This window comes from Macadamia integrifolia, chromosome 9 (genome assembly GCF_013358625.1).
Source record: "Macadamia integrifolia cultivar HAES 741 chromosome 9, SCU_Mint_v3, whole genome shotgun sequence".
Lineage (NCBI taxonomy): Eukaryota > Viridiplantae > Streptophyta > Magnoliopsida > Proteales > Proteaceae > Macadamia > Macadamia integrifolia.
In genome coordinates this window covers 27,798,368-27,821,810 of record NC_056565.1, presented here as the reverse complement: position 1 = coordinate 27,821,810, position 23,443 = coordinate 27,798,368, and the positions used below count along the sequence as shown (strand labels likewise).

Genomic DNA, 23,443 nt, shown 5'->3' with positions numbered 1-23,443 from the left:
GGCAATGGCAGAAAATTTGAACGAGGCATTAATAACTAAGGTTATGCGAACATACCAATTTTGACAAGTTATGGTAGCCACAAAGCCAGGATCAGTTGGGTTTGGTTCAACAAGTTCTTGATTTGCAAAAGGATTTATTAATGGTTCATTGTTTGAGGTTGAAGCTTGTTGATTTTGATGTCTGTTTAACAGGGCTATCTGTTGTTTAATTTGTTTTATTTCATACTGCAAAGATGCAATAGTGGTTTCAAGAGATTTGATCCGACCAGAATGATCAGGAATGATGGGTTTTGATATTTTATCGAACTTTTGCATTATTTGATGAAGATTGTAAGATTGAGGAGAATTTTGGGTAGAAACATTGTTTCTGAGATGCTCAAGGCAGGCCTTTTTGTGTTCTGGGTCTGCTAAGCTGTCAATATAATCAAAAATGTTTGAATTGGGTGATGTACGAAGCATACGGATAGATTTGGGAACACAGTCTTCACAGCTAAGACCAATAATACAAGAATCGCAGTTACATGCTTGAAAATTCTCATTATTGGAAGAACTGGAAGAATTATGTTCAGAGGCTAGAATTTGGTTAAGCTTGTGGTTTTCATCCTCAGAAGAAGATGAAGAAGTTTCTTGAAATAGAGCAAGGATTTGGGTTTTATCTTGCTCAGAGATTTGTAAAGAATTGATTTTATTTGAGACTCTACAAAATTTTGCGATATGACCAGGTTTACCACATTTAAAACATCCTTGTGTGGTTTTATCTGGATTTTGATTCTTAAATTTTTTAGGTGCCTTAAAAGGTTTTCTATATTTGTTATATTTTGGCTTCGAAGGAGTTTTATGATAAAACTCAGGGGTTGTAAATGGTCTGTGTGACACATATTTTTTGGATTTGTGAAAATTTTTATAATATTTGTGAGAGGATTTGTGTTTGTGTTTAGATGGAGGTTTGAGAGGTGGAAATCTGAATTGTTCACAGAATCCACCAAGCTCACGTTTATAAAATTTGTTTTCTTTATGAATTTGTTTTTTAAGTCTAATATCAGTACAGAGAGCAAGACCCTCTTCATGAATTAGACTAATAATTTGGCCATAGGACATTTGTTCATAGGGAATAATCCCATCATTTTCCTTCCTAAGGCGTTGTTTGATTTTTTCAGAAAACAATGTTGGTAATCCTGTAAGGAATTTTTCTTTCCAACAGGGAAGGTTTGCATCAGGTCTGGTTAAGACTTTGGTTAAAAATGTATCTTTGTACCATTTGAAATCATGTAATTTTTTACATCTAAGATTTGATAATTGTTCAGCTGTCCTATCTTTGAGACGAGAAGGATTTCCTAAAAAGTAATTTGCAATGCTGAAAATGAGAGTATTAACAGCATCCTCAATAGGAATACCTTCACCATCAAGAAGGGGAACTCCTTCAGATGTAATTTGAACAGCCATTAAAATTTCTGTTTTTTGGACATCAGTCAGGACATAATCCCACCAACCTTTGAGTTGGCCAGTGAAGCCAGAAACAAGCAAGGTAGCCACAGCACTATCAGGAGTATTTTTAATCCGATGTGCGTTGCTAACCATGGTCATTTCTTGGAGTTTGTTCATGAGATTATGTTCAGATAGGCCATCTATGTTCCACTCATAAATGATTCCACTTTGGTAGGAAGCCTGAGGAGCAGTTCCTCTTGCTTCAATTTGTAGGTCTGGGAAGACCGGGTGTTGGTTTGAATTTTGGCCAATTTGATTAATTTTGGGAAAATTTTCTTCTTCAGAACTTGAAGAAGTGTCTGAAGAGCATCCCATAATATTACGGATTCCTCTATTATTTGATTCAGCTGAAGGTTCATTAGATTGACTTTGGATTGGTGTTTGGGGATCACTTAAATGTTCTTCAGCAGCATTTAAGATAGTTAGTCGTTGGTTAATTTGATCTAAAACAAAAGATTTGTTAAGAGCAAGTTGTTGTTTTTGAGGAATATTATATGGTTTGAATAGAGAAATAGAATTTGGAACTGGAGCCGGTGTCATAGATGACGAGGCCAAAGGTTTTGGTTGGACAAGATTTTCAACTCTAGAAAGCTGATTACCTATGGTTTGAAGACTTAAATTGGTAAAATTTAATTGTTCAATAGGTCTTCGATTTGGGTCATCTTGTTCAGCAATTTTGAATGGAGAAGCAATTATTTCATTATTTTTGTAGTTATGTTTGATACTTTCCATAGGAGGATGGAGAGCATTGGTAGTTTGTCCTTCATAAAGGGTCCAAGCTTTATGAGAGGAGGTTTGAGTACATACTTGATTATGCCAGGGATAGTAAATATTATTATCCTGGGCATAGATATCAAAATATGTAAAAAAGAAAACATTTGTTTTAAGATTTGTCATAAAATTATACCAATTTGTTCTGATTTGAGCTTGTTGTTCAAGATTAAAGGTTTTTAAAAACCATTCACGTTTTTCTTTGTTTTTTTGAGACTCACAATCAGTTCTAAGTAAAGGTTTGTTAATTTGATAATTTGTTTCTTCTTGAATCATGTAAACTCCACCAGTTTTGGGATTTTTAGCAGGAGGAGGTGGTTCAACCTCAGATTGAGTGGGAGACCTTTGCTCATTGGCTTCAGAAGGGGTTGATTCAGGAACAGTAGAAGTGGCTTCATATGTTCCATGGACAATATTTTGATTATTTTGAACTCCAACAAGATTAGGAAAAAATGGAGTAGTTCTGTTTTGAGAAACCCACTGGTTTAGGTCAGAAGAAGTCAATGCTTCAGAGCATGATCTTCTGGAGCTTTGGTAAACAGGAGGGGTAGTTTGTCTGTTAAATCTAATGGCAACTAATCCGTCTGAATCTTGGAAAATAGAGCGGATACTTGTGTTTGAAACTTGAGGGGGAATAGCAGTCGTTTGCAGCTGCCATTCTTCAGGGAAAGAAATATCTTCCCAACGGCAAAGTTTGGGGTAAACAATTTGACCCTGAATACAATCAGTTTCAAGGTAAAGGGTTTGGCCTTTTGAAGATGTTCTTTTGGCACGAGGTTGGACAGATTTCATGGCTTTGTATTTAATGCGATGGATAATAGAAATTGGGATGGTTCCATGCATTAATTTGTAACCATGAGTTTTAAGGTTAAGTTTGAGTGAATGTAAAATATTTGGGTCTTCTAAGGCTATGGACATGTCAGGATAGACGTTAAAATGGACAGGTCCATAACACAGACTTGTTTCAATGGCTCCCAGAAGGGAATCATTGAACTCAAGGAACCTTTGGTCACGAAGGGCTAACAACATAGAGGTGTTGAGTCCTTCACGGTGCAGGGGTTTGATGGCCACTTGGACTAAGCCAATATGGACATAATTATATTTGCGGTCTTTGTATAAATCTTGTAGGGTAAGTGGATCAAAAAGTTGGATTTCTTGAGTTTGAGGGGTAAAATTTATAGTTTGTTCTACGGTCTTGACTGTTTCGAGTCCGAACCAGTCTCGATCATAGAGATCATTTCTAGAAATCTTTGGCATATCCCAACTTCTAAGTCGTCGGTTAATTCTTGAGGTTTGTTCATCATAATCAAGCACATTAGAACTTGTGCTTGCCTCACCTGCCGATCTCATCGACATGGAGCGGGGTAAACGATTCATAATTTGAGAATTCTTAATCTTGGGGTAATCACCTAGATCTAAGTTTTAAGATGGTATTTCCAACATGACTTGGGCACAATCGTGGTCTTACACTCTTCTGCCACTCCTCCCAAGAATCCAAAGGCATATACCGCGTCGAAAAACTTAAAAGAGAATAATTACTCAAAAGAAAAGAAATCTGCAAAGAAATTAAACCGAATTCCACCACCACCTTGGCTCTATATATATATATATATATATAGATATATATACTTCAATCTTCGCTTCACCAGAAGTAAAAAATGTGATAAAGTTTTCCACAACTCGTCAACTCCACAATGTTTAATCTAAAATAGTGTACAATAAATGAGGAAAAAAATTTTTTTATCTTATTACTGTTAGACCAGTAGGTTCTCCTCAGACGATGCTAATTTGAGAACGTGGCCACTATTAACATGCATTCTTCCAGCAAATGGGTTTAGCTATTTAGTTCCAACGCTGTTGTAAGCTCACCTCAACCTGGACCCAATAAGTCAATTCAAGTTGTGTGCCTATTATGCTTCTGCCCTCTTCCTGAATAGTGGAGTGGTGGTTATCGTTGCATGAACACTTTGGAATGTTTTTTTAACATCTCAATGTAAAAAAGGACGAATCTATTACATAAGGCTTCTACATATGTGAGGTCCAAAAGGTGAGAACTATGCAATCTTATCTCAAGAATGTCGAAAAGTTGGTTCAACTACTTCACCAACAGATTGCAACATTCATACCTTACTGTTGAATCAAGCGAACCCCTTCAGCATCTCAATATCCCTTCTTAAATTATAAATGTAGGTTGTTTGGAGTTACACTGGTAAATCATATATGAAACTCATGGTCCTTTTCTTGGCTGAGGTCGAGCTATCTTGATGTTCTTTTGCCAGCTTGATGCCATTACTGGAATTTCATTTTTTGAGGGGTTTTTCACCTCATCAAAATCTACACCATCAATAACAAAAGCCCATTGGTGCCAGTCTGAACAATCATAAACTGGAACTCAAATCCTCTGCGGTGAGTGGTAGTGAAGATCCAACAGCTGGGAAGGCCCCAACATACATCCGGCCATTGGATCCTCATTGCCTCCCAGCAAACGATTTTTGTGCCATAAACTTTGCAGCACTTATCAGACCTACTAACCCCATTGGAGTAGTCATTAATATTTACAGCATTCCAAACCAAACCAAAGCTGGTTTAGAGCTCTACAAGTACCTAAATTTTGAAGGTACATCGAGTGAACTGTTCAAAACAGAGGAACTTACAATATACAGTAAAGCTAGGAATCAGCATGTAGATTTATTTTCCTATTCATTTAAAATGTTCTTAAGAGTAACTAAATCAAAACAGACTTTCTTAGAAAAATAAACACAGAAATGAAGGGGCTGGAGGAGAGGCAAACAGAATATAAGGTTCATCTCATCTCACAAAACTCTGTAGGAGAACGTGTAAAAATTGTCTGCAGCCGCTGCACTGGTGCAGTGAGCACCTGGTGGCTCGGAGCCCCTTGGGGTTCGTGCTCAAATGCTCTCAACCGTCCGATACTCACTACACCTCACTGCTCGCTGCAGAGGATGTGGACTAACACCTAAATGCATTAGCATGCATTACATAATACCGCAATCAGAAACGACTAAACAAAGTGGCAGTTGGGTTAAATTGAGTTGGATTTGTCAGTCCTAGTTGCAACAGGATTGCATATTACTTTCACACACCCTGTGACTGGGTATATCAAGATATAAATGTAGAAACGCAACCCTAAAACGATGCAGAAGATAATGGAAAAACAAAACAAACAATGCACACGGATTTTACGAGGTTCGGCAAGGTTGCCTACGTCCCCGGTGAGATGAAATCCTGCTTCATTATCAATGGAGAATAGGGTTACAGCGCTCGTCCTCACACCTCTCAGTATTGCTTGCATTACAGAGAAAGACACCCTCGCTACAAATATATAGCGAAAAAACCCTAATCCGGATTAAACTATAATTGCCACCCTAATCCGGATTAAACTACAATTGCCCTCAAATAAAAAATTCGAGCGGGGGCTGCGCCCCCTTACACCCCCTGCTATGCAGGGGGGCCTCCTGCCCCCCTTGCAACCCCCATGGCCCGCTAACCGACTAGCGGGACTGCCGTTCTGCCTGTCTAGGTGCTGCACCAGTACTTCTTGGATTAAACTGCGACGGAATACAAGACATCATACACCAACAATAAAACAGTTCAATCTCACTTCTGATTCTAACCTAAGTGGGCGGTCTTCTTTCCATGTCCAATGCGTCCAAGAACAGCTATGGACTGAAACACATTAACCATAAAATACAATTATGTAGAATCAATTAGAGGTATCAGACTAGACAGAATTAAATATTTACTACAATATAGATAGGACTAGAACAAGAACACATTTTCATCAATAGAAGATTCCCCACTTGGCCAGTTGAACCACATATCCTACCTCATCCTTCTATTAGGAAACCCAACATTTCACAAAATGAACACAGAAACATCACATCATTCAACCAAATCCATGCTTTGAAACCCCTCCCAGCCCGTCAACACATTTTGGTGACTCGACCATTAGTTTGACAGGTTCACAAGCCAGTCAAAATTCAACACTTCAACCAAACAGCTTGATAAAATCTTTCTAGGGAGGGGGGGTGTTCGAACCAATCATCACAAGGACTGGGTTCCTGGGTGGACCATGTGGCTTGAACTTTGAATGGCTCAAAACAATGATCCAGAATATTTTGATATTATGAATGAACACTTCAACCAGGCCTTTTGTGAAATATTTAGCAATGATGCATGTAATGGTAATATTAAAAGGGGGAAAAAACTATAAAAAATTAAAAAAAAAAAAAAAAAAAAAAAAAAAAAAAAAAAAAAAAAAAAAAAACACAAAAGGAAAATAAGAACAGATAGACATAAAAGATAGGTCCCTGACTACTGTAGTACTGTATTGACATTTTTTAGATGTTTTGAACAAAAGACTATTCAGTGAATTGAATATGTTCCAAAACATAAAGGGCACCATTAACAGAAATATTCAAGTACAATGATTATGTACTACGGAAGAAGAGATACATAGGATATACTTTGTAAGCTCATGCTTTGTCATTTGTTTTCCAAATCTCAATTAGCTCATCCCTAATCTTCCACTTACAACGTCAGCGCTGCGAGAACAAGGTTCCACAAATGAGATACATTATAACATCAAGGTAAATAGAGAAGGATACCGATATTCACAGTTTAACCATATTAAGAAGAGATGAAAACAACACATAATCCTATCACTGTTTATATATTTAGGTCTAAGGAAACAATGAAACTCAAAGCATGAAATCAATCATTTCACACTAAGAAGGAACAAGAAGAAATAGTAAAATTTGTATAAGATAACTAAGAAGTCCAAATATCACCAAATTGAATAATATGACAGCATGGCGCCAAAAAGACAGAACAATAATAAGACAGCAAGAGTCACTTTTTCAGTATTTTTATCTCATCCCCGTTTATAAGTGTGGTAGATCAATAAATCTGTAGCCACCAGTGGTTAATTCAAACATACCAATATACTAAAAATATACAATGTAGCCAACAAGATGAAGCACATAGGAGATTTAATGCTATTTCAGTTTAAGAAAATATTTTGTCAAGAAAAGCATTCCCAAAAATAGTCACAATAAGCTTCCCTAAAAAAAGAATATAAGACACAACACACAAAACTAATAACAACTAACAAGTAAACTAACTTTGATTCACATGGAAAGATCTCAATCAATAACAACTAACAAGTAAATTACATTCCTCTTTCACATCACTCAGGTGCATTAGTACCACAATTGTCACGGCGTCTAGGCTACCCAAGGCATTGGAAAAGGCTTGGACACAAGACGACAACATCAAAGCAACCTAGGAAATATCTTGATAACTATGATTTAATGCTAACAAAGGAAAGACCACGAAGTTTTTGTAAGGGACTATAATTTTGCCATAAACAAGCAATGGCCAATTCATGTTTTCACCCTTCTTTTCCTTCAATTTGAAAGCAAAGTGCTCAAAACTTTGATTGATTGCATTACGACCTCAACAGTTGCAAGAACGGAAAACTCATCCGTGGGAACCTTCGTGATGAAACTATGATTGGTCAGAGCACGTGTGCAATTCACAAACAAGGAGGAATCAATTTTAAATATAGGAATAGTATCTTGAAGTGTAAATCTGCTCTACAAATTAATAAGAAAATAAATGATTATATATCATTACCTCTGCTTCTTTTTCTTCGTCTTTTTCTTCTTTTTCTTGTTCCATTCGTCGAAAGAGTCGGAGAGACCAGGGAGGTTCTTTTTGGAGAGAAACGAAAGATAAGAGGATCCTTAAGGACAAAATTTTGCTGCTGCCCAATCCGTACGTGGCAGCACATTAATAGATATTTATAGATCCAGGTATATTTGAGTTTTTAGTATTTTTTTATCCAATTTCACAGCAAGTTAAAATTTTGACTCCGCCGTCAATCAAGTATAGATTTCCTACATTACCCTTTTGCTTTGAGAAAAATAAAAAATAAAGCAAACTTTGGGAACAAATTTCTTCTTCTTCTTCGTGCAATCCCCTCACTCCCCTACACTGCTACCCCCACCCCTACATAAAGAAGCCCATCCCATAGCGTTGGTCATCCTTGTCAATGGTGGGGCTCATCTAGAATGAGTTGGTGGTTCATTGGAAAGGATTACATGCTAATGTTTATTTTCTAAGAGTATACATGTTTTGTTTTTTTTTTTTTTTTCTTTTTTTTTTGGAAAACATGTCAAACAAATGTATGATCTTTTTTAATTGAAATTTTAAGATAAACTTATCACAATTTTTTCTTAGTGCTTAGTAATTGGAGTGCAAACGATTTGCGTTATACTGAAAAGAGTAATACATATTGTGACGCATAAAGTGACACATATCAACCGTACAATCTATACTTTAACCCTAATAATGATCTTCATCCTTAAAAACTTCTTATCTCAGCCTTGAGAGATTTTTCACTAATACCCTCTTAGGTTTACTATTTGTCAAAATACCCTTTAACCATTTCTTTGGCTGCACATGGGTTGTAGATACTTTGCTACAACTCGGGCAATAACAAAATTTCATTCGTTGATATGTGGTGGGGTGATGCAGGGCAAGGCGAGGCTAGGAAAAACCTGAACTAAAATGAATTTAGTTTGGTTCTATTGATCAACCATATACCTAGACTCTCTCCCTCCTTCTTTGTGTTGTGGGGGCGCTATTCCTACAAAAAAAAAAAAAAGTGGGGGCGCTATGGTTCTAAAACTCGGATCAGATTGGTCACTATCGCCTTTGACCAATCCCCGAGCTTAATGACCCGACCATGATACACAAGTAAGACACAAGGTCAAAATATAATAATTTTGTTAATTAAAAAATAAGGATAAATCTATCTTGTACGATTTGATAAATATAAATATTGGCCTTAATTAATCCCAAAGTCCATATTGAGTTTTAGATGGGTGGTGGAAGCAAAGTAGCACGTGGACAGAATGGTGTGCTGCATAGGTTAGACGAGGAAGAGGAGCAAGAAAGAGAAGTGAATGGGAGAAGGACGGTAAATTTATTTTCCAAAGTTTGTTTTATTTTTTTATTTTTTTTCTCAAAGCAAAAAAGTAATATAGGAAGTCTTTACTATATTGACGGTGCACAAAGAATTCTAGCGTCCTATTAAATTAGATTAAAAAAATACCAAAAACTCAGATAATGTGATATATTGAGGTGCTGCGACATATGGGTTGCTGCCCCGATGTGCTGCAATCGTGCTTTATTGCTTTATGTATGTCCGTATGAGGAGGTGAGAGCATATTAATCAGTCATCAAGGGGGTAGTGCAGTCTTTTCACACCCCTCATAGCCGATTTCTTTCATTGAACTGACAAAATTCTTTTTCCCTCACATTGGTGGCATGAGGATGCTTCCCACCACTTTTTCACATTTAAGTGTGGACCCCACATTGTCAATCTCTCAAATTGAGGAAAGGGTGAGAAGCCCTTACCCTAAAATTAAATATGTATCGTCTTGATTTGTAAATGAAAATGAGTGTTTAATTGTGAATATCTTCTTGCTAATCGCCATTAAAATTCTGATTATGAACATGGTTCAAGAGGAAAGGGAAAAAAAAAGACAACAGGAAGAACCACCACCTCCATTGCAATTCATCTAGTGTGTGAAGTTCTAAGCCACTTGAGTTGACTCACTTTTTTTCCCTCTCTCCTCTTGTGTAGCTGTGTGTGGCTGTGTATCCCACCAAGAATGGACAGATACCGATCTGCATGATTTCACTTTTTGGGATCTTTTATGGACCATTTTCATTCCTGACTGATCTGCATGATTTCCTTTCAAAATATGAAGAAGCAGAAACAACCATCTAAAACAAGAATGATAAACGCATTGAGGAAAGGAAATATGACCAAAAAAAAACTGTTCAAAATCATATTTATTGGATCATGATTATAGAGATGTCTACGGATAATCTATAGGGGTTACCTTGTAGATAAAACATTCATATCTAACCTGCAAGTACATCTGATCTTCATTGACAACATAAGAGGGAACAATTGTAAATATAAGAATAGTAATTTCTAGTAAAGTGTGGATTAGGTACTTACGAATACCATCATTCTCATTCGGTCTGATCCACATAGAGGAATCCATCACAGGGTTTTTCCTTGCGTGGATTCCATCTATGGATCAGTCCCGAGAATAGTTCTCGAGGACCGCTCTCTATATGATTCCCTTTGTTTCTTTTTCTTCCATTTTTTTCTTGTTCAATTCCATCTTTGGCATATTAATTGGAACAAGACTCCCAACACAGATTTCTATATCATCTGGACAATAATTCCTAAGATTACTAGCCATTCCTCTATGGGGGTCATAGAGGATCAGCGATCCGCACCTACCACCCCTACGGAGTATAAATTCTCCATTCTTTGAATAGCATACAGGCGTGAGGTAATAAAACTGCCATATCACAAAATGTTCTTCATTCGAGAACATTTTCACCCAAGACTCCCTCACACCATAATCCTTCATCACCCAAATCTCAACACGGAAACTGAAGCTACAGACCAAACAGAGTTGTCCTCCAAGAACCCCAACTTTCATAAGAAACTTATCATCCACAAAGTCATAGTCCACAATGTCAGGCAATGGCATCTCTCGATACTCCTCATCTGTAAGGTCAAAGGAAACGAGAAACCCATGTCCAGTCCAGTCCTCTGTGACCCAATGAAGAGCAGAATTTACAAGAAGCCCACGCATCCATTCGAGAGAGATGGAGGGGAACTGCATGTCCTCTATCCTTCTCCATGAGTTGTTGCGAAGTGAATAGACCATCACCTTCGAATGCCAACTATGATCATTACTGTGAAACCCCACAACCCTTAACACCTTGTAATCGTCGGTGATGGGGTCATAACCAAATCCATAAGCATAGTCATAGAGAGTATGATCTATAGGTATTAAGGGCAGCTTCTGATGCATTGTGGTGGAAGGATTCCAGAGGAATGTGTCATCCTCACAGTTAAGTATACAGAGTAAGCCGTTACAAGAACCCAATAAACGTGTGGGTCTGAAGAATTGAGATTTGAGAGGATGATTGAATTCCCAAGCATCTAAGTCAACAGAGTAGAAATCAATGGAGTTTCTGTAAATGAGGGTGAGGTTGGTATTGGTTGCAAGGGATCGGTTGAGGTGCATTTTGATGAAAGAAGGATCTGTTATAAGAATACACCATGGTTTGGATACGCACCTGAATCTTAGAAGAGACTTGACTGGTAGCCTTGAAAGTATATCAAGGATGAGTTCCTCTGGGAGGTTCTTGCTTGGCATTATTTGCTTCCTATCTTCAGAGAGAAACGAAAGAGTGTGGTGGATCATTTTGCTTAATGTGCGACTACGTGAAGCGGTGAAACTCTAATTCTGATTTCCCAACTCCTTTGGATTCTCTCTCTCTCTCTCTCTCCCCTCTCTTATCGGGATCCAATCCTTACTCCTTCGCTAAGGAATAGGAAACTGCAAAAGCTAGTTCAGCATAAAAAAATCCTGAAAAGAATAAGCTAATCCAGAAGACTCTGTAATCTGTAATCGATTAGGAAACTGAGAAAAAAAAAAAAGCCCATTTTGCAACTCTCTCTTTCTCATCTATTTAATGTGCGCATATTTATCTTCATACACTCAAGGTGAGGCCTCAAGGGAATCACTACCAGCAAGTATAAATATAGTCAAAGATTCCCATATAATGTAGCCATCTGTTTTTAGGGGTTGTTTGTTGTAACAAAATTCATTAAACTTGGAATTTTTTTTTTTAAAGAAGTGAGAAAGTTTTATAGGTAAACCATCACCAGAATAACAACGAATCTCAATCCAAAAAATACAGTTTGCACAAACCCAAATTAATCTCCACTTACGCATGCAGAAGACCAGAGGAATGATTCTTCACCAATGAACAAATCTGCATTGTTCAACTCAAGGCTACTTTTGATGGAATTGCAGTCGCTACCTTCAAAGTTTGAGATTGATGCTCCAAGCGAAGGGAAGAAACTACATGGGATTTAAAGAAGAATTAGGGAGATTTTTGTTATTGCAAGAATATAATTATTCTACGATTATTCTAATTGTTTTAGGAGCACGAGTGGAGGATCTTACAGCTTAGCACTTAAAACTATATACTTTATGAATAAAGATAAGGGGATGCAATCTCGAAAAGAACTTTAATACATGATTTTATTCTTTCTATAGGATGATTTATGTCCCTTGCTTTGAGCATCAAAAGAAAAATTATGGGCTCCCCAATCCCTGCTCTAAGCACCATTATTAATCTTGACATTTTAAAAGAAGTTTAAACAGAGTCCGGGTGTTACAGTACATGATTTAATATTCATTTGGAGAAAGGATTATCCCAATAAGCGGCATGGAGAGTGCATCAATGAAGAGTTGCCATCCTAGGATTGGATATAGATTGGGTATGGTAAGTTCCCAATTTGATTCTCCATCTGTGCATTTGCTATTCATTCACAAGTATGTCATTCACATAGTTGGATATACACTCTTAAAGGTCCTCGGGAAGATATTTCTTGGTTGCCATTGCCTCCTTTCTCAGGAAGGATCTTCTTGAGGAACGAAAGACGGTGGTAGCGGTGGTGGTGGATCACTTTACTTTGTGTAATTGCGTGTGGCGGTGAAACTCCAATTCTGATTCCCCAATAACTCTTTCCGTTACTTACTCTACTTACGCTTTTCCTTTAATTTTTTTTCTATTCTTTCCGTCTATTATCGGAATCCAATCCATATTCATTTGGAATAGGAAACTGAAAATCTGTGTCATCTATCCATTAGGAAAAGTATAAAAAGCCTTATTGGGTGAATCATCAGCCGCGTTGATGGTGGTGCATGCGATGGGGTATGATTTTATCTCGAAGGCTTGAAGGTGAATCGACCCTGGTATGGAACTATTGGGAGGAGTGGGGCATTTAGGACAGATGATTGATCGTCCATAGGAAATCAAATCTAAACCACAAGGAAAAAAAAAAAAAAAAAAAAAAAAGAACGAACCTTGTCTATTGGCACAGATACACGCCAGCACTAGGGGTCAATTGGAGGGTACACACTACACAGTGGTACCCTTAGTGCGGGGCAGCACGGTTTTTTCACCTGTTGTGTCTAATTATACCTACACCAGCAGGTAGGGCGCATGAACACTAGCGTGGGGCCAATATGGGTGGAATTTTATTTTATTATTTCAAGATGGGTGGAGTTGTATTTGTGTGTCGCAACATTTTTTTTTTTTTTTTAAGAAAATAAATTGGGTATGCTGCCAGCATACCATATGAAAGCACCCACTGTGTTTATCTCTCTTTCCTTTTTTGAAATGACTTTCATATCCTTCTTGAATGATATCCTATCATGAGTTTCCATTGGTGACTTGGTGCTATCCGCTAATTTACCATACCCTGGCAGCATACTTATCTCTCTCCAAATATATATATATATATATATATATATATATATATGTTTGTTGCTTATTAGAGGAAGAAAGTAATGATACAAATGTTGAGTTTGGATAAGGATCACACATGGATTCCATCGCCTCTCTCTCTCAATTGCATGGTTCTATGAAATTAATGGTTCACAAGCTTGTACGAGAACCTGATTTGCTCTCCAAATGTTACCCTGAATTCTATCAATTTTCATTTAATGGATTTCAATGACACAAGATGCAATTAATTATGGTCGATAAAGAGGAGCTATGATTATATATGTTGTCCCATCGGGTGATTATCAACCATTGTGTCTACTACTCTCAAAGTGGATTCTTAGACTGTTTTTTGCTAGTGTCAAATGGAAATGAAAATTTTCTACCCAAAAAAAAAAAGAATAGAAATAAAAAATAGAATAAGATTGTATTAAAAGAGGTAGGGAAGGAAAAGGGAATAAACATTGAGATGGTGAAACAAAGAAAAATAAAGTTTTGAGAAATCTGAAATAAAAGATAACAAGCGATATGCTACAAGAGTGACAAAGTAGACGGAAAGTACAAAGTTGCATTTGGTAGTCATTTAGTTCCAAAAATGACGTTTCATGTTAAAGACAGAATTTTCAATTTCTGTGTTAAAATGCTATTTTAAAACAAAAAAAATGATGTTTGGTGAACCTGTTTTAGGAACGATTATACTAGTTGTTCACTTTTTTTTGTATTTGGAACGAAACCGAAATGACAGAACAATGTTTCGTTGTTCATCATTTTGCATTTCTAGCTCTTTTTTTTTTCTCCCTTTTCGTTCTCCGAAAAATACGTTCTCCGAAAAATACCAAGTTGATAACAAGCACTTTATTCCATTGTTTTGTTCCCATAGAATAGAAAAACGTCAGAGACATTTTTCTGAATAACTACAAAACGCAGCATAACTATTATGCTACTATTTGTTGTCACATTCACCCATTTTGCATTATACATTATGTTTTATGTTTTAAATGGATCATAAATTTTCAAATAAGACTAAGATGGACGACATTCTTATGGTTGGAGATGGCACTTAAAACCTTAAGACATTAGGTGGAAAGAGTTCCTCACATATATATATATATATGAATACACCAGAGACATAAATAAAACGGATGTTGGAGTATAACTCTCTAACACCCGACTTCTCAACACTCTTCTTCTTCTTCACTTATCATTGTTGAGGGACCAAGGAGGTTTTCTCTTTGAAGAGAAACGAAAGATAAGAGGATCCCTAAACCCTTCGATTTATTACTTTACGTATGACTACGTGAGGAAATTCCATTTTCTTTTCTTCTTCTTTCCTTTTTTTTTTTTTTTTTATTTTGTTAAAAGAAAGGAGGATGCGCACGAGCATATTCATCAGCCATCAAAGGGCAATGCAGTCTTTCCACACTTTTCATAGTCGATGAATTTTCTTTTCTGTTCCTTTCTTCAGCCTAATAGTAAAAGATCGTCACATAGGTGGCATGAGGATGCTTTTCCACACTTTATTTAAATGTAGACCCCACATTGTCAAGGGTGAGAAGCCCTTACCCTAAAATTAAATATGTATCGTCTTGATTTGTAAATGAAAACGAGTGTTTAATTAAGAATATCTTCTTGCTAATTGCGGTTGAAATTCTGCTTATGCATGGTTCAAGAGGAAGGGGAAATAAAAAAAAAAAAAAGACAACAGGAAGAACCACCACCACCATTGCAATTCATCTAGTGTTTGGAGTCCTAAACCAGCTGTGTGTGTGTGGCTGTGTATCCCACCAAGAATGGACAGATACTGATATGCATGATTTCTCTTTTTGGGATCTTTTATGGACCATTTTCATTCCTTACTAAAATCCATCTCTTCTTGATTTTCCCCAAACTCCTACCCACCACCATTATATTAATTCCACTTTTCCTTGGTTTCCCGAGTACATCATTAGTTCACCATTTCTAAAATTCATGATTTCCTTTCAAAATATGAAGAAGTAGTAGCAACCATCTAAAACAAGAACAATAAAAACATTGAGGAAAGGAATAAATGATATCATATGATTACCTCCGTTTCTTTTTCTTCCATTTTTTTCTTGTTCAGTTCCATCTTTGGTAAATTGAGTACAACAAGACTCCCAACATAGATTTCTCTGTCATCTGGACATATGATTACCTCTGTTTCTTTTTCTTCCATTTTTTTCTTCTTCAGTTCCATCTTTCGCATATTAATTGGAACAAGATTCCCAACGCAGATTTCTCTGTCATCTGGACATATGATTACATTTGTTCTTTTTCTTCTTCAGTTCCATCTTTGGCATATTTATTGGAACAAGACTCCCAACACAGATTTCTGTGTCATCTGGACAAGAATTCCTAAGATTAGTGAATGTTCCTTTATGGGGATCATAGAGGATCAGCGATCCGCCACTGCCACTCCTACCACCCCTACGGAGTATAAATTCACCATTCTTCGAATAGCATATGGGCGTGAGGTAATATCACATAATGTTTTTCATTCGAGAACTGTTTCACCCAAGGATTAAAGTATCGGTATCAGTCGTTGTATCGATCGGTCAAAATTAAGATACGTATCGGAGGGTATCGTATCGTATCAGAGATACGCTAAGATACGTTAAAGATACGCACATAAATAGATAGGAAACACTTTTTTATACACATTTGCATAAAAAAATAGTTAAAAAAAATTACATATAACATGTATTATGCATAAACAGTAAATTGAGAGTATCGCACTAAGAATCCAAGGTTTGTAATTGCCCCATAAATGTAAAATCCTTGTTCCCAACCTTGATTTCCACTTTAGTTAGAGAGAAAAATGGTTGGCAGCAACTTTGGAACAAAAACACCTCAAAAAATTATGTTTTTTCTAAAAAGTTACCCATTTTGACCATTTTATGACCGTATCGGTACGTATCGGTGTGTATCGGTCGATACATATTGATACGCACCGATACACACCGATACATACCGATACGTACCGAAACGTACATTTCACTTCAATTTTGAATTTTTCATAGAGTATCGGTACGTATCGGTGAGTATCGGTGTGTGGTGGTGTATCGGTGTGTATCGTAGGATACGTATCGATATATAAGGGTTTTAAAATTTTCAAGATACGTATCGGTATGTATCGTGCCGATGCCTATCGACACAGATACGTATCAATCGATACGACACGATACGCACCGATACTTAAAACCATGGTTTCACCCAAGAGTCCCTCACACCATAATCCTTCATCATCCAAATCTCAACACCGAATCTGAAGTTACAGACCAAACAGAGTTGTCCTCCAAGAACCCCAACTTTCATGAGAAACATCATATCCTCCGCAAAGTCATAGTCAATGTCAGGCGATGGCATCTCTTGATACTCCTCATCTGTAAGGTCAAAGGAACCTATAAACCCATGTCTAGGCCTGTCCTCTGCAACCCAATGAAGAGCAGAATTTACAAGAACCCCACGCATCCAGTCGGGTCGGATGAAGGGGAAGTTCATGTCTTCTATCCTTCTCCATGAGTTGGTGCGAAGTGAATAGAACATCACCTCCGAATGCGATAATTACTATAAAACCCCACAACCTTTAACACCTTGTAATAATCGGTGATGGGGTCATAACCGAATCCATAAGCAGAGACAGAGTCTATGATCTACAGGTATTAAGGGCAACTTCTGATGCATTGTGGTAGAAAGGATTCCAGAGGAATGTGTCCTTCTCATAGTTGAGTATACAGAGTAAGCCTAGTTGAGTATACAGAGTAAGCCGTTACAAGAACCCAATACACGTGAGGGTCTGAAGATTTGAGATTTGAGAGGATGATTGAGTTCCCAAGCATCTAAGTCAACAGAGTAGAAATCAATGGAGTTTTTGTAAATGAGTGTGAGGTTGGTATTGATTGCAAGGGATCGATTGAGGTGCATTTTGATGAAAGAAGGATCTGTTATAAGAGTACACCATGGTTTGGATACACACCTGAATCTTAGAAGAGACTTGACTGGTAGCCTTGAAAGTATATCGATGATGAGGTCTTCAGGGAGGTTCTTGCTTGACATTATTTGCTTCCTATCTTCTTCGCTTAGAAGCGAGGTTTTTCTTCAGAGAGAAACGGAGGGTGGTGGATCTTTTTGCCTAATGTGCGACTACGTGAGGCGGTGAAATTCTGATTTCCCAAATCCCAACTCCTTTGGATTCTCTCTCTCTCTTATCGGGATCCAATCATAGGAAACTGCAAAAGCCAATTCAGCATTTAAAAAAAAAAAAAAATCAGATAAAAAAAAGCTAATCAGCAGGACTCTGAATCGATTAGGAAACGAAAGAAAGAAGAAAGCCCACTTTGGCAATACTCTCTCTAATCCAATAGTTCCTACTTTGATTTTTTTTTTTTTTTTTTTTTTTTTTTTTAGAGCTTAGCCCTTAAAGCCATATACTTTATAAATAGAGACAAGGTGATGCAATCTCGAAAAAGAACTTTAATGCATGATTTCATTCGTTCTATAGAATGATTTTTGTCCCCTTACTTTCAGCATCAAAAGAGTCAAAAGAAAAATTATGGGTTCCCCAATCCCTGCTCTAAGCACCATTATTAATCTTGAGATTTTAAAAGAAGTTTAAACAAAGTATGGGGTTATCGTACATGATTTAATATTTATTTTGAGAGAGGATTGATAGTATGATTTCTTTCTTTTTTTTCTCTTTTGTTGTCTTCCAACTCATATTTATGATAAGAAAGCATATTTGATTTGGCTTCAAATTGGGTATCTGATTGTTTAGAAGCTGCGTGGGATCTCAACAAGTGGCATGGAAAGTGTATCAATGAAGAGTGGCGTTTATCCTTGATGAGGGGACAACAATGAACCATCCTAGGATTGGGTATGCTATATCTATCTTGAAGTTCTTTGATCTAAATCCCATGAATGATAGAAACGCATATCACCACCATAAAATCTCGTGGTGGTGAGAACCCAATTCATTCCAAACCAAAATTAAGAGGAAAAGATTCCAATTTTGATATATACAATTACCTCGCTTTCATCAATTCCTTTTCTCTGTTCAACAATATTCAACCTCATTATATCCAAGAAACCCAACGAAAAGAAGAAGAATGTGCACCTACATGCGAATGACATAAATCGATTTGTGGCAAACAAACATTAGGGCAGTAGCAAGTTGAAAGAACAAATATATAAATAGAGGGGAAGATGATGGTGAAGAGAGAGGGGGGAGATGTGGGGTTGCATGTTGAAACGGCGAAGTGGGGGAAAGGAGGGCTAGAGGGTGCAACACCGATAGAGAGTGGACTTTTAGCAACAGATGTATTGAACAGTAGAGCAGCAAATAGGGGGATCCAATGGTCCATAAGCATGGTGCGCGGGAAAGTCCATTCCACTTTGTAGGTTTAGAGAACCTTTTCCCTGTAATAATATAGGGCAAGTGTTCTCTCTCCGAGAATGTGGCTCCTATGCCCACATGAGAACCGATCAGCTTTCCTCTTTTAGGTTCAATCTACTTGAAGAGAAAAGAGAGACCATTTGAGAAAGGAACCAAGAGCCACTACATGGGAGAAAGAGAAACCATATAAGAAAAGAAAAATCTGAATCCAATTTAACTTCCATGAAATACCTGATTAAACATTTTCTTTTATAGGTAATATCAAAGTTTTCAGAAAAGAAGGAAAAACTATATACAATTACAAGAGGGCTACCCCAACAATGGAGGCAGGCTCCATCACAACCGCTAAACTACAAACCTGATTAAATGGTGCATGAATAATCCATAGGTAGTACCTTGCAAGCTAAGTTTGAAAGAAAATAAAACTAAGAACAGATAACAGGAAACAATAGTAGTTTGTAGATAAAAGAATAGTAGCTTAGCTTGAACAAGCAGTTGGTGAGAGCTGTGGTGTGCAAAACGCCCATGTGGCCAAGCACACCAGGAGCCTCCTGACTGTCCCCCCAAAAAAAGTAGCTTGTTGAATTGTACATCTGCTTTACCAATTACCCATTCCAATAAATGATATTATATGATTCCCTCTTGAATTTTTTCTTCTTTCTTTTTTTCTTCTTCAATTCAATCTTTGGCATATTGAGTGGAACTAGACTCCCAACACAGATATCTATGTCAAGTGAATCTGGAGTACCATTCCTAAGATAAGTAGTCCTTTCTCTATGGGGATCATAGTAAACCACCAGTCCCCAGCTACCTCTCTGGAGTATAACTTCATCATTCTTTGAATAGCATATAGGTGTGAAGCGAGTATATAGGTTCATCACAAATGGATTTTCAGTAATGAACTGTTTCACCCGAGTCCCTCACACCATAATCCTTCATCACCCAAATTTCAACACGAATTCTGAAGTTATAGAGCAGGGAGAGTTGTCCTCCAACAACCCCAACATTCATGAGAAAGTCATCTTCAACAAAGTCATCATCCACATAGCGAGGCAATGGCACCTCTCGACACTCCTCATCTTTAAGATCAAAGGAAGCAATAAGCCCAAGGCCACAGTAAGGTCCCATGCCCTAACGTTTGCAACCCAATGAAGAACAGAATTTGCAAGAACCCCACGCTTCCAATGGCCATTAATGAAGCCGGAAAATGGCATTTTCCCGATCCTTCTCCATGAGTTGTTGTGAAGTGAATAGACCAACACCTCCAAATGCAATGAGCTAAAGTTGTCATCTTTCTCAAAGAAGTTCACAATCCTTACCCAGTATAACACACCCTACCTACCCCCACCCCCTCTTCCCCCCTCCCCCCTCCCCGCCTGCCCCCGCCTGATCCCTTCTGAAAAAAAAAAAAATCCTTCGATAATATAACAATAGTCAATGAAGGGAACAATGGGAAGACAACTAACAAAGAACACTGCACAAACAAAAATCATATTCACAATGCATAGTTATTAAACACTATATTCTTCCTTCACTTAAACGCAAATAGATCTGTAGTGAACTGACATTAGAGTAGTAGCAAGTTGAAAGGACAAATATATACATTGAGGGGAAGAAGAGGGCGGAGAGAGAGGGGAAAGTTGTCGGGCAGCATGTTGCAAGAGCAAAGTGGAGGAGAGCGAAGGAGGGCCAGAGGGTGCAACACTGATAGAGAGCGGAGTTCCAACAGCAAATGTATTGAACAATAGAGAAGTAGATAGGGGGATAAGGTCCATAAGCTTGGGGCATGGGAGAGTCCATCCCACTCCGTAAGTTCAGAGAACCATCAGCACTCCCCTTTGCAAAACTACTATAGAGAAAGAGAAACCATTTGAGAAAGGAGCCAAGAGCCAGTACTTGGCAGAAAGAGAAACAGTTTGAGAAAGTTAACCCAATTTAACTTCCATGAAATACCAGAAATACCAGACTTTAAACAATGGTTGATCCTTGATTAGGGAAAGCTAATTAGCCATTGAGGGATTAAGTATGATATACCTATCATGAAGTTCTCTGATCCAATTCCTGTGAACAATAGAAATTCATATCACCGCCAACAAAATTGTGGTGAGCAAGTGTACAAGAATAGTAGCTTGAACATATAAGAGTAAACTGTTAAGTTTGTCTCGAATTCTTGACCCGTTTTGAAGATTGACCCGATCCGACATATTTTGGTGGCGACCCGAATGGGATTTTTTCTGAGATCTGTGATGGAAGCAGAGGGCTTGGGCCGATAGGCCCAAGCCCGGAGCCCATCACTGATCTCGTATCTCGTATGGGGGGTGCGGGGGCGTAGCCCCCGCGGTATGGTTCGACCGGATCGACTGCGACCCGATGGGTCGAACCGCTATTTGGAATATATATATAATGTACTGTTGCTTGTTGAGAGTCATTGTATTCTAGGGTTTTCACGAAGCTAGGGTTTCAGGGCGAGTTCTTCCTCGCCGCTGTTAGGGTGTAATCCTTCTTCTGCATAGTGAATCATCTTCTTCTTCGCCCGAGGACGTAGCACACCACCCTGGTGTGTGAACCTCGTTAAATCTCTGTGTCGTACGGATCTATTGTCTCTCTTTATTCGTATTTCTTGGTGTTTGATCTGACATAAACAATTGTAAATATAAGAATAGTAGCTTGAACATATAAGAGTAAACAATTGTAAATATAAGAATAGTAGCTTGAACAAGTGTACATCTGCTTTACCAATCACCGATCTGTTTCTTTCTCTTTTTCTTGTTCAGTTCCATAAGATGAACAAGACTCCCAACACAGATTTCTATGCCATCGAAACCAGGACGATTCCCAAGATTACTAGTCCATCCTGTATGGGGATCATAGAGGATCAGAGATACCCAACAACGCCCCCTCCGGAGTATAAATCCACCTTTCTTTGAATAACATACAGGCGTATAATTATAAAATTGCCATACCACAGATGGTTTTTCATTGGAGAACTGTTTCACCCAAGAGTCCCTCATGCCATAATCCTTCATCACCCAAATCTCAACACGATTGCTGTAGTTACAGAGCAAGCAGAGTTGTCCTCCAAGAACTCCAACTTTCATGAGAAATTTATTGTCTACAAAGTCATCATCATCCATAAAGTGAGGCAGTGGCACCTCTCGATACTCCTCATCTTTAAGGTGAAAGGAAATTATAGACCTGACCTTCGCAACCCAATGAAGAGCAGAATTTACAAGAACCCCACCTCCCCAATCGTTATTGAATAGGGAAAAGGGCAATTTCCCGATCCTTCTCCATGAGTTTGTGCGAAGTGAGTAGACTATCACAAACTCATCCACAGCCCTTACCACCTTATAATCATCGGAGGTGGGTTCGTAACCGAACCCGTAAGCAGAGTCATAGGAAATACTACTCTCTATTGGTGAAAAGGGCAGCTTCAGATGGCTTCTGGTAGAAGGATTCCAGAGGTAGATGTCATCTAAAGAGTTGGATATACAGACTAAGCCGTTACATGAACCCAATACAGCCCTGGGTCCGAAGATTAGAGATTTGAGCGGATGATTGAGGGGTGGTTCGCAAGCATCAGGATCAACGTCGACAGAGTAGCAAGCGGAATCCTTGCGGAAAATGAGGGTGTGGTTGGTATTGGTTGCAAGGGATTGGTTGAGGTGAATTTTGACGAAAGCAGGATCTGTTATAAGAACACACCAAGATTTGGATACACACCTGAATTTTAGAAGAGACTTCACCGGTAGCCTTGAAAGTATGTCGACGATGAGGTCCTGTGGTAGGTTACCAGCCATTATTGCCTTCTCTTCCTCCTCTCTTTTTCGCTTACAAAGGAGAGAGAAACGAGTATAGATGAAGTGCCTTTTAATGTGCCTTTGTACGAATATGGATCAAGTCCTCGTACAACAATGATTCTCCTACCGTGTTTTGATTCATATTTAATTTTACTTAAATCTCTCTTCTTTTCTGTTAATTTTAATTGATTTTTATTTGGAATGGAATCCAAATATAAATCAAAGTACGACAAGTGTTGATTGTTGATTCGTACGATCACCATCAGCAGATTCTATCTCAATAATTCTCTCTCTCCATATTTATTTTTGTAAAACTTTCCATAATTATTAAAAGAAGGAAAATCTTACCCATCGTCTCATTTTCCCCTCCACATTCCCTATATTTGTCTTTCTCCTCTTATTTACCCTTGTAAATCTCTCATTAATTATTCACCAAAACAAACGAGGAAAGAGAAAAAAAAGTTGCATGAAAGAGAAATTTGGACATATGTTAAGAAACTAATCTTCCTATATATATTATTTCCAATTATTCTTTTTTTTTTTTATCAAAACA

At 37.8% G+C, this 23,443-nt stretch overlaps 3 protein-coding genes across 3 annotated transcripts; all 3 read right to left on the bottom strand.

Moving 5' to 3' along the window:
* Window positions 1–10,215: 10,215 nt before the first annotated feature.
* LOC122087903 (F-box protein CPR1-like) lies at window positions 10,216–11,873 on the bottom strand. Its single transcript, XM_042657033.1, has one exon. It carries the CDS (start codon window positions 11,583–11,585, stop codon window positions 10,431–10,433), a length of 1,155 nt encoding a protein of 384 aa, XP_042512967.1. The 5' UTR covers window positions 11,586–11,873; the 3' UTR covers window positions 10,216–10,430.
* A 5,020-nt stretch (window positions 11,874–16,893) lies between these two features.
* On the bottom strand, window positions 16,894–17,916 carry LOC122089675 (F-box protein CPR1-like). Its single transcript, XM_042659378.1, has 2 exons — window positions 17,478–17,916; window positions 16,894–17,126 (listed from the first exon to the last, which is right to left on the bottom strand). The coding sequence occupies exons 1-2, from the start codon at window positions 17,752–17,754 to the stop codon at window positions 16,894–16,896; spliced, it is 510 nt and encodes a 169-aa protein (XP_042515312.1). The 5' UTR covers window positions 17,755–17,916.
* Window positions 17,917–21,766: 3,850 nt separating this feature from the next.
* LOC122088708 (F-box protein CPR1-like) lies at window positions 21,767–22,990 on the bottom strand. The gene is made up of 2 exons (XM_042658029.1): window positions 22,054–22,990; window positions 21,767–21,944 (listed from the first exon to the last, which is right to left on the bottom strand). The coding sequence occupies exons 1-2, from the start codon at window positions 22,888–22,890 to the stop codon at window positions 21,900–21,902; spliced, it is 882 nt and encodes a 293-aa protein (XP_042513963.1). The 5' UTR covers window positions 22,891–22,990; the 3' UTR covers window positions 21,767–21,899.
* Between the last annotated feature and the right edge of the window lie 453 nt (window positions 22,991–23,443).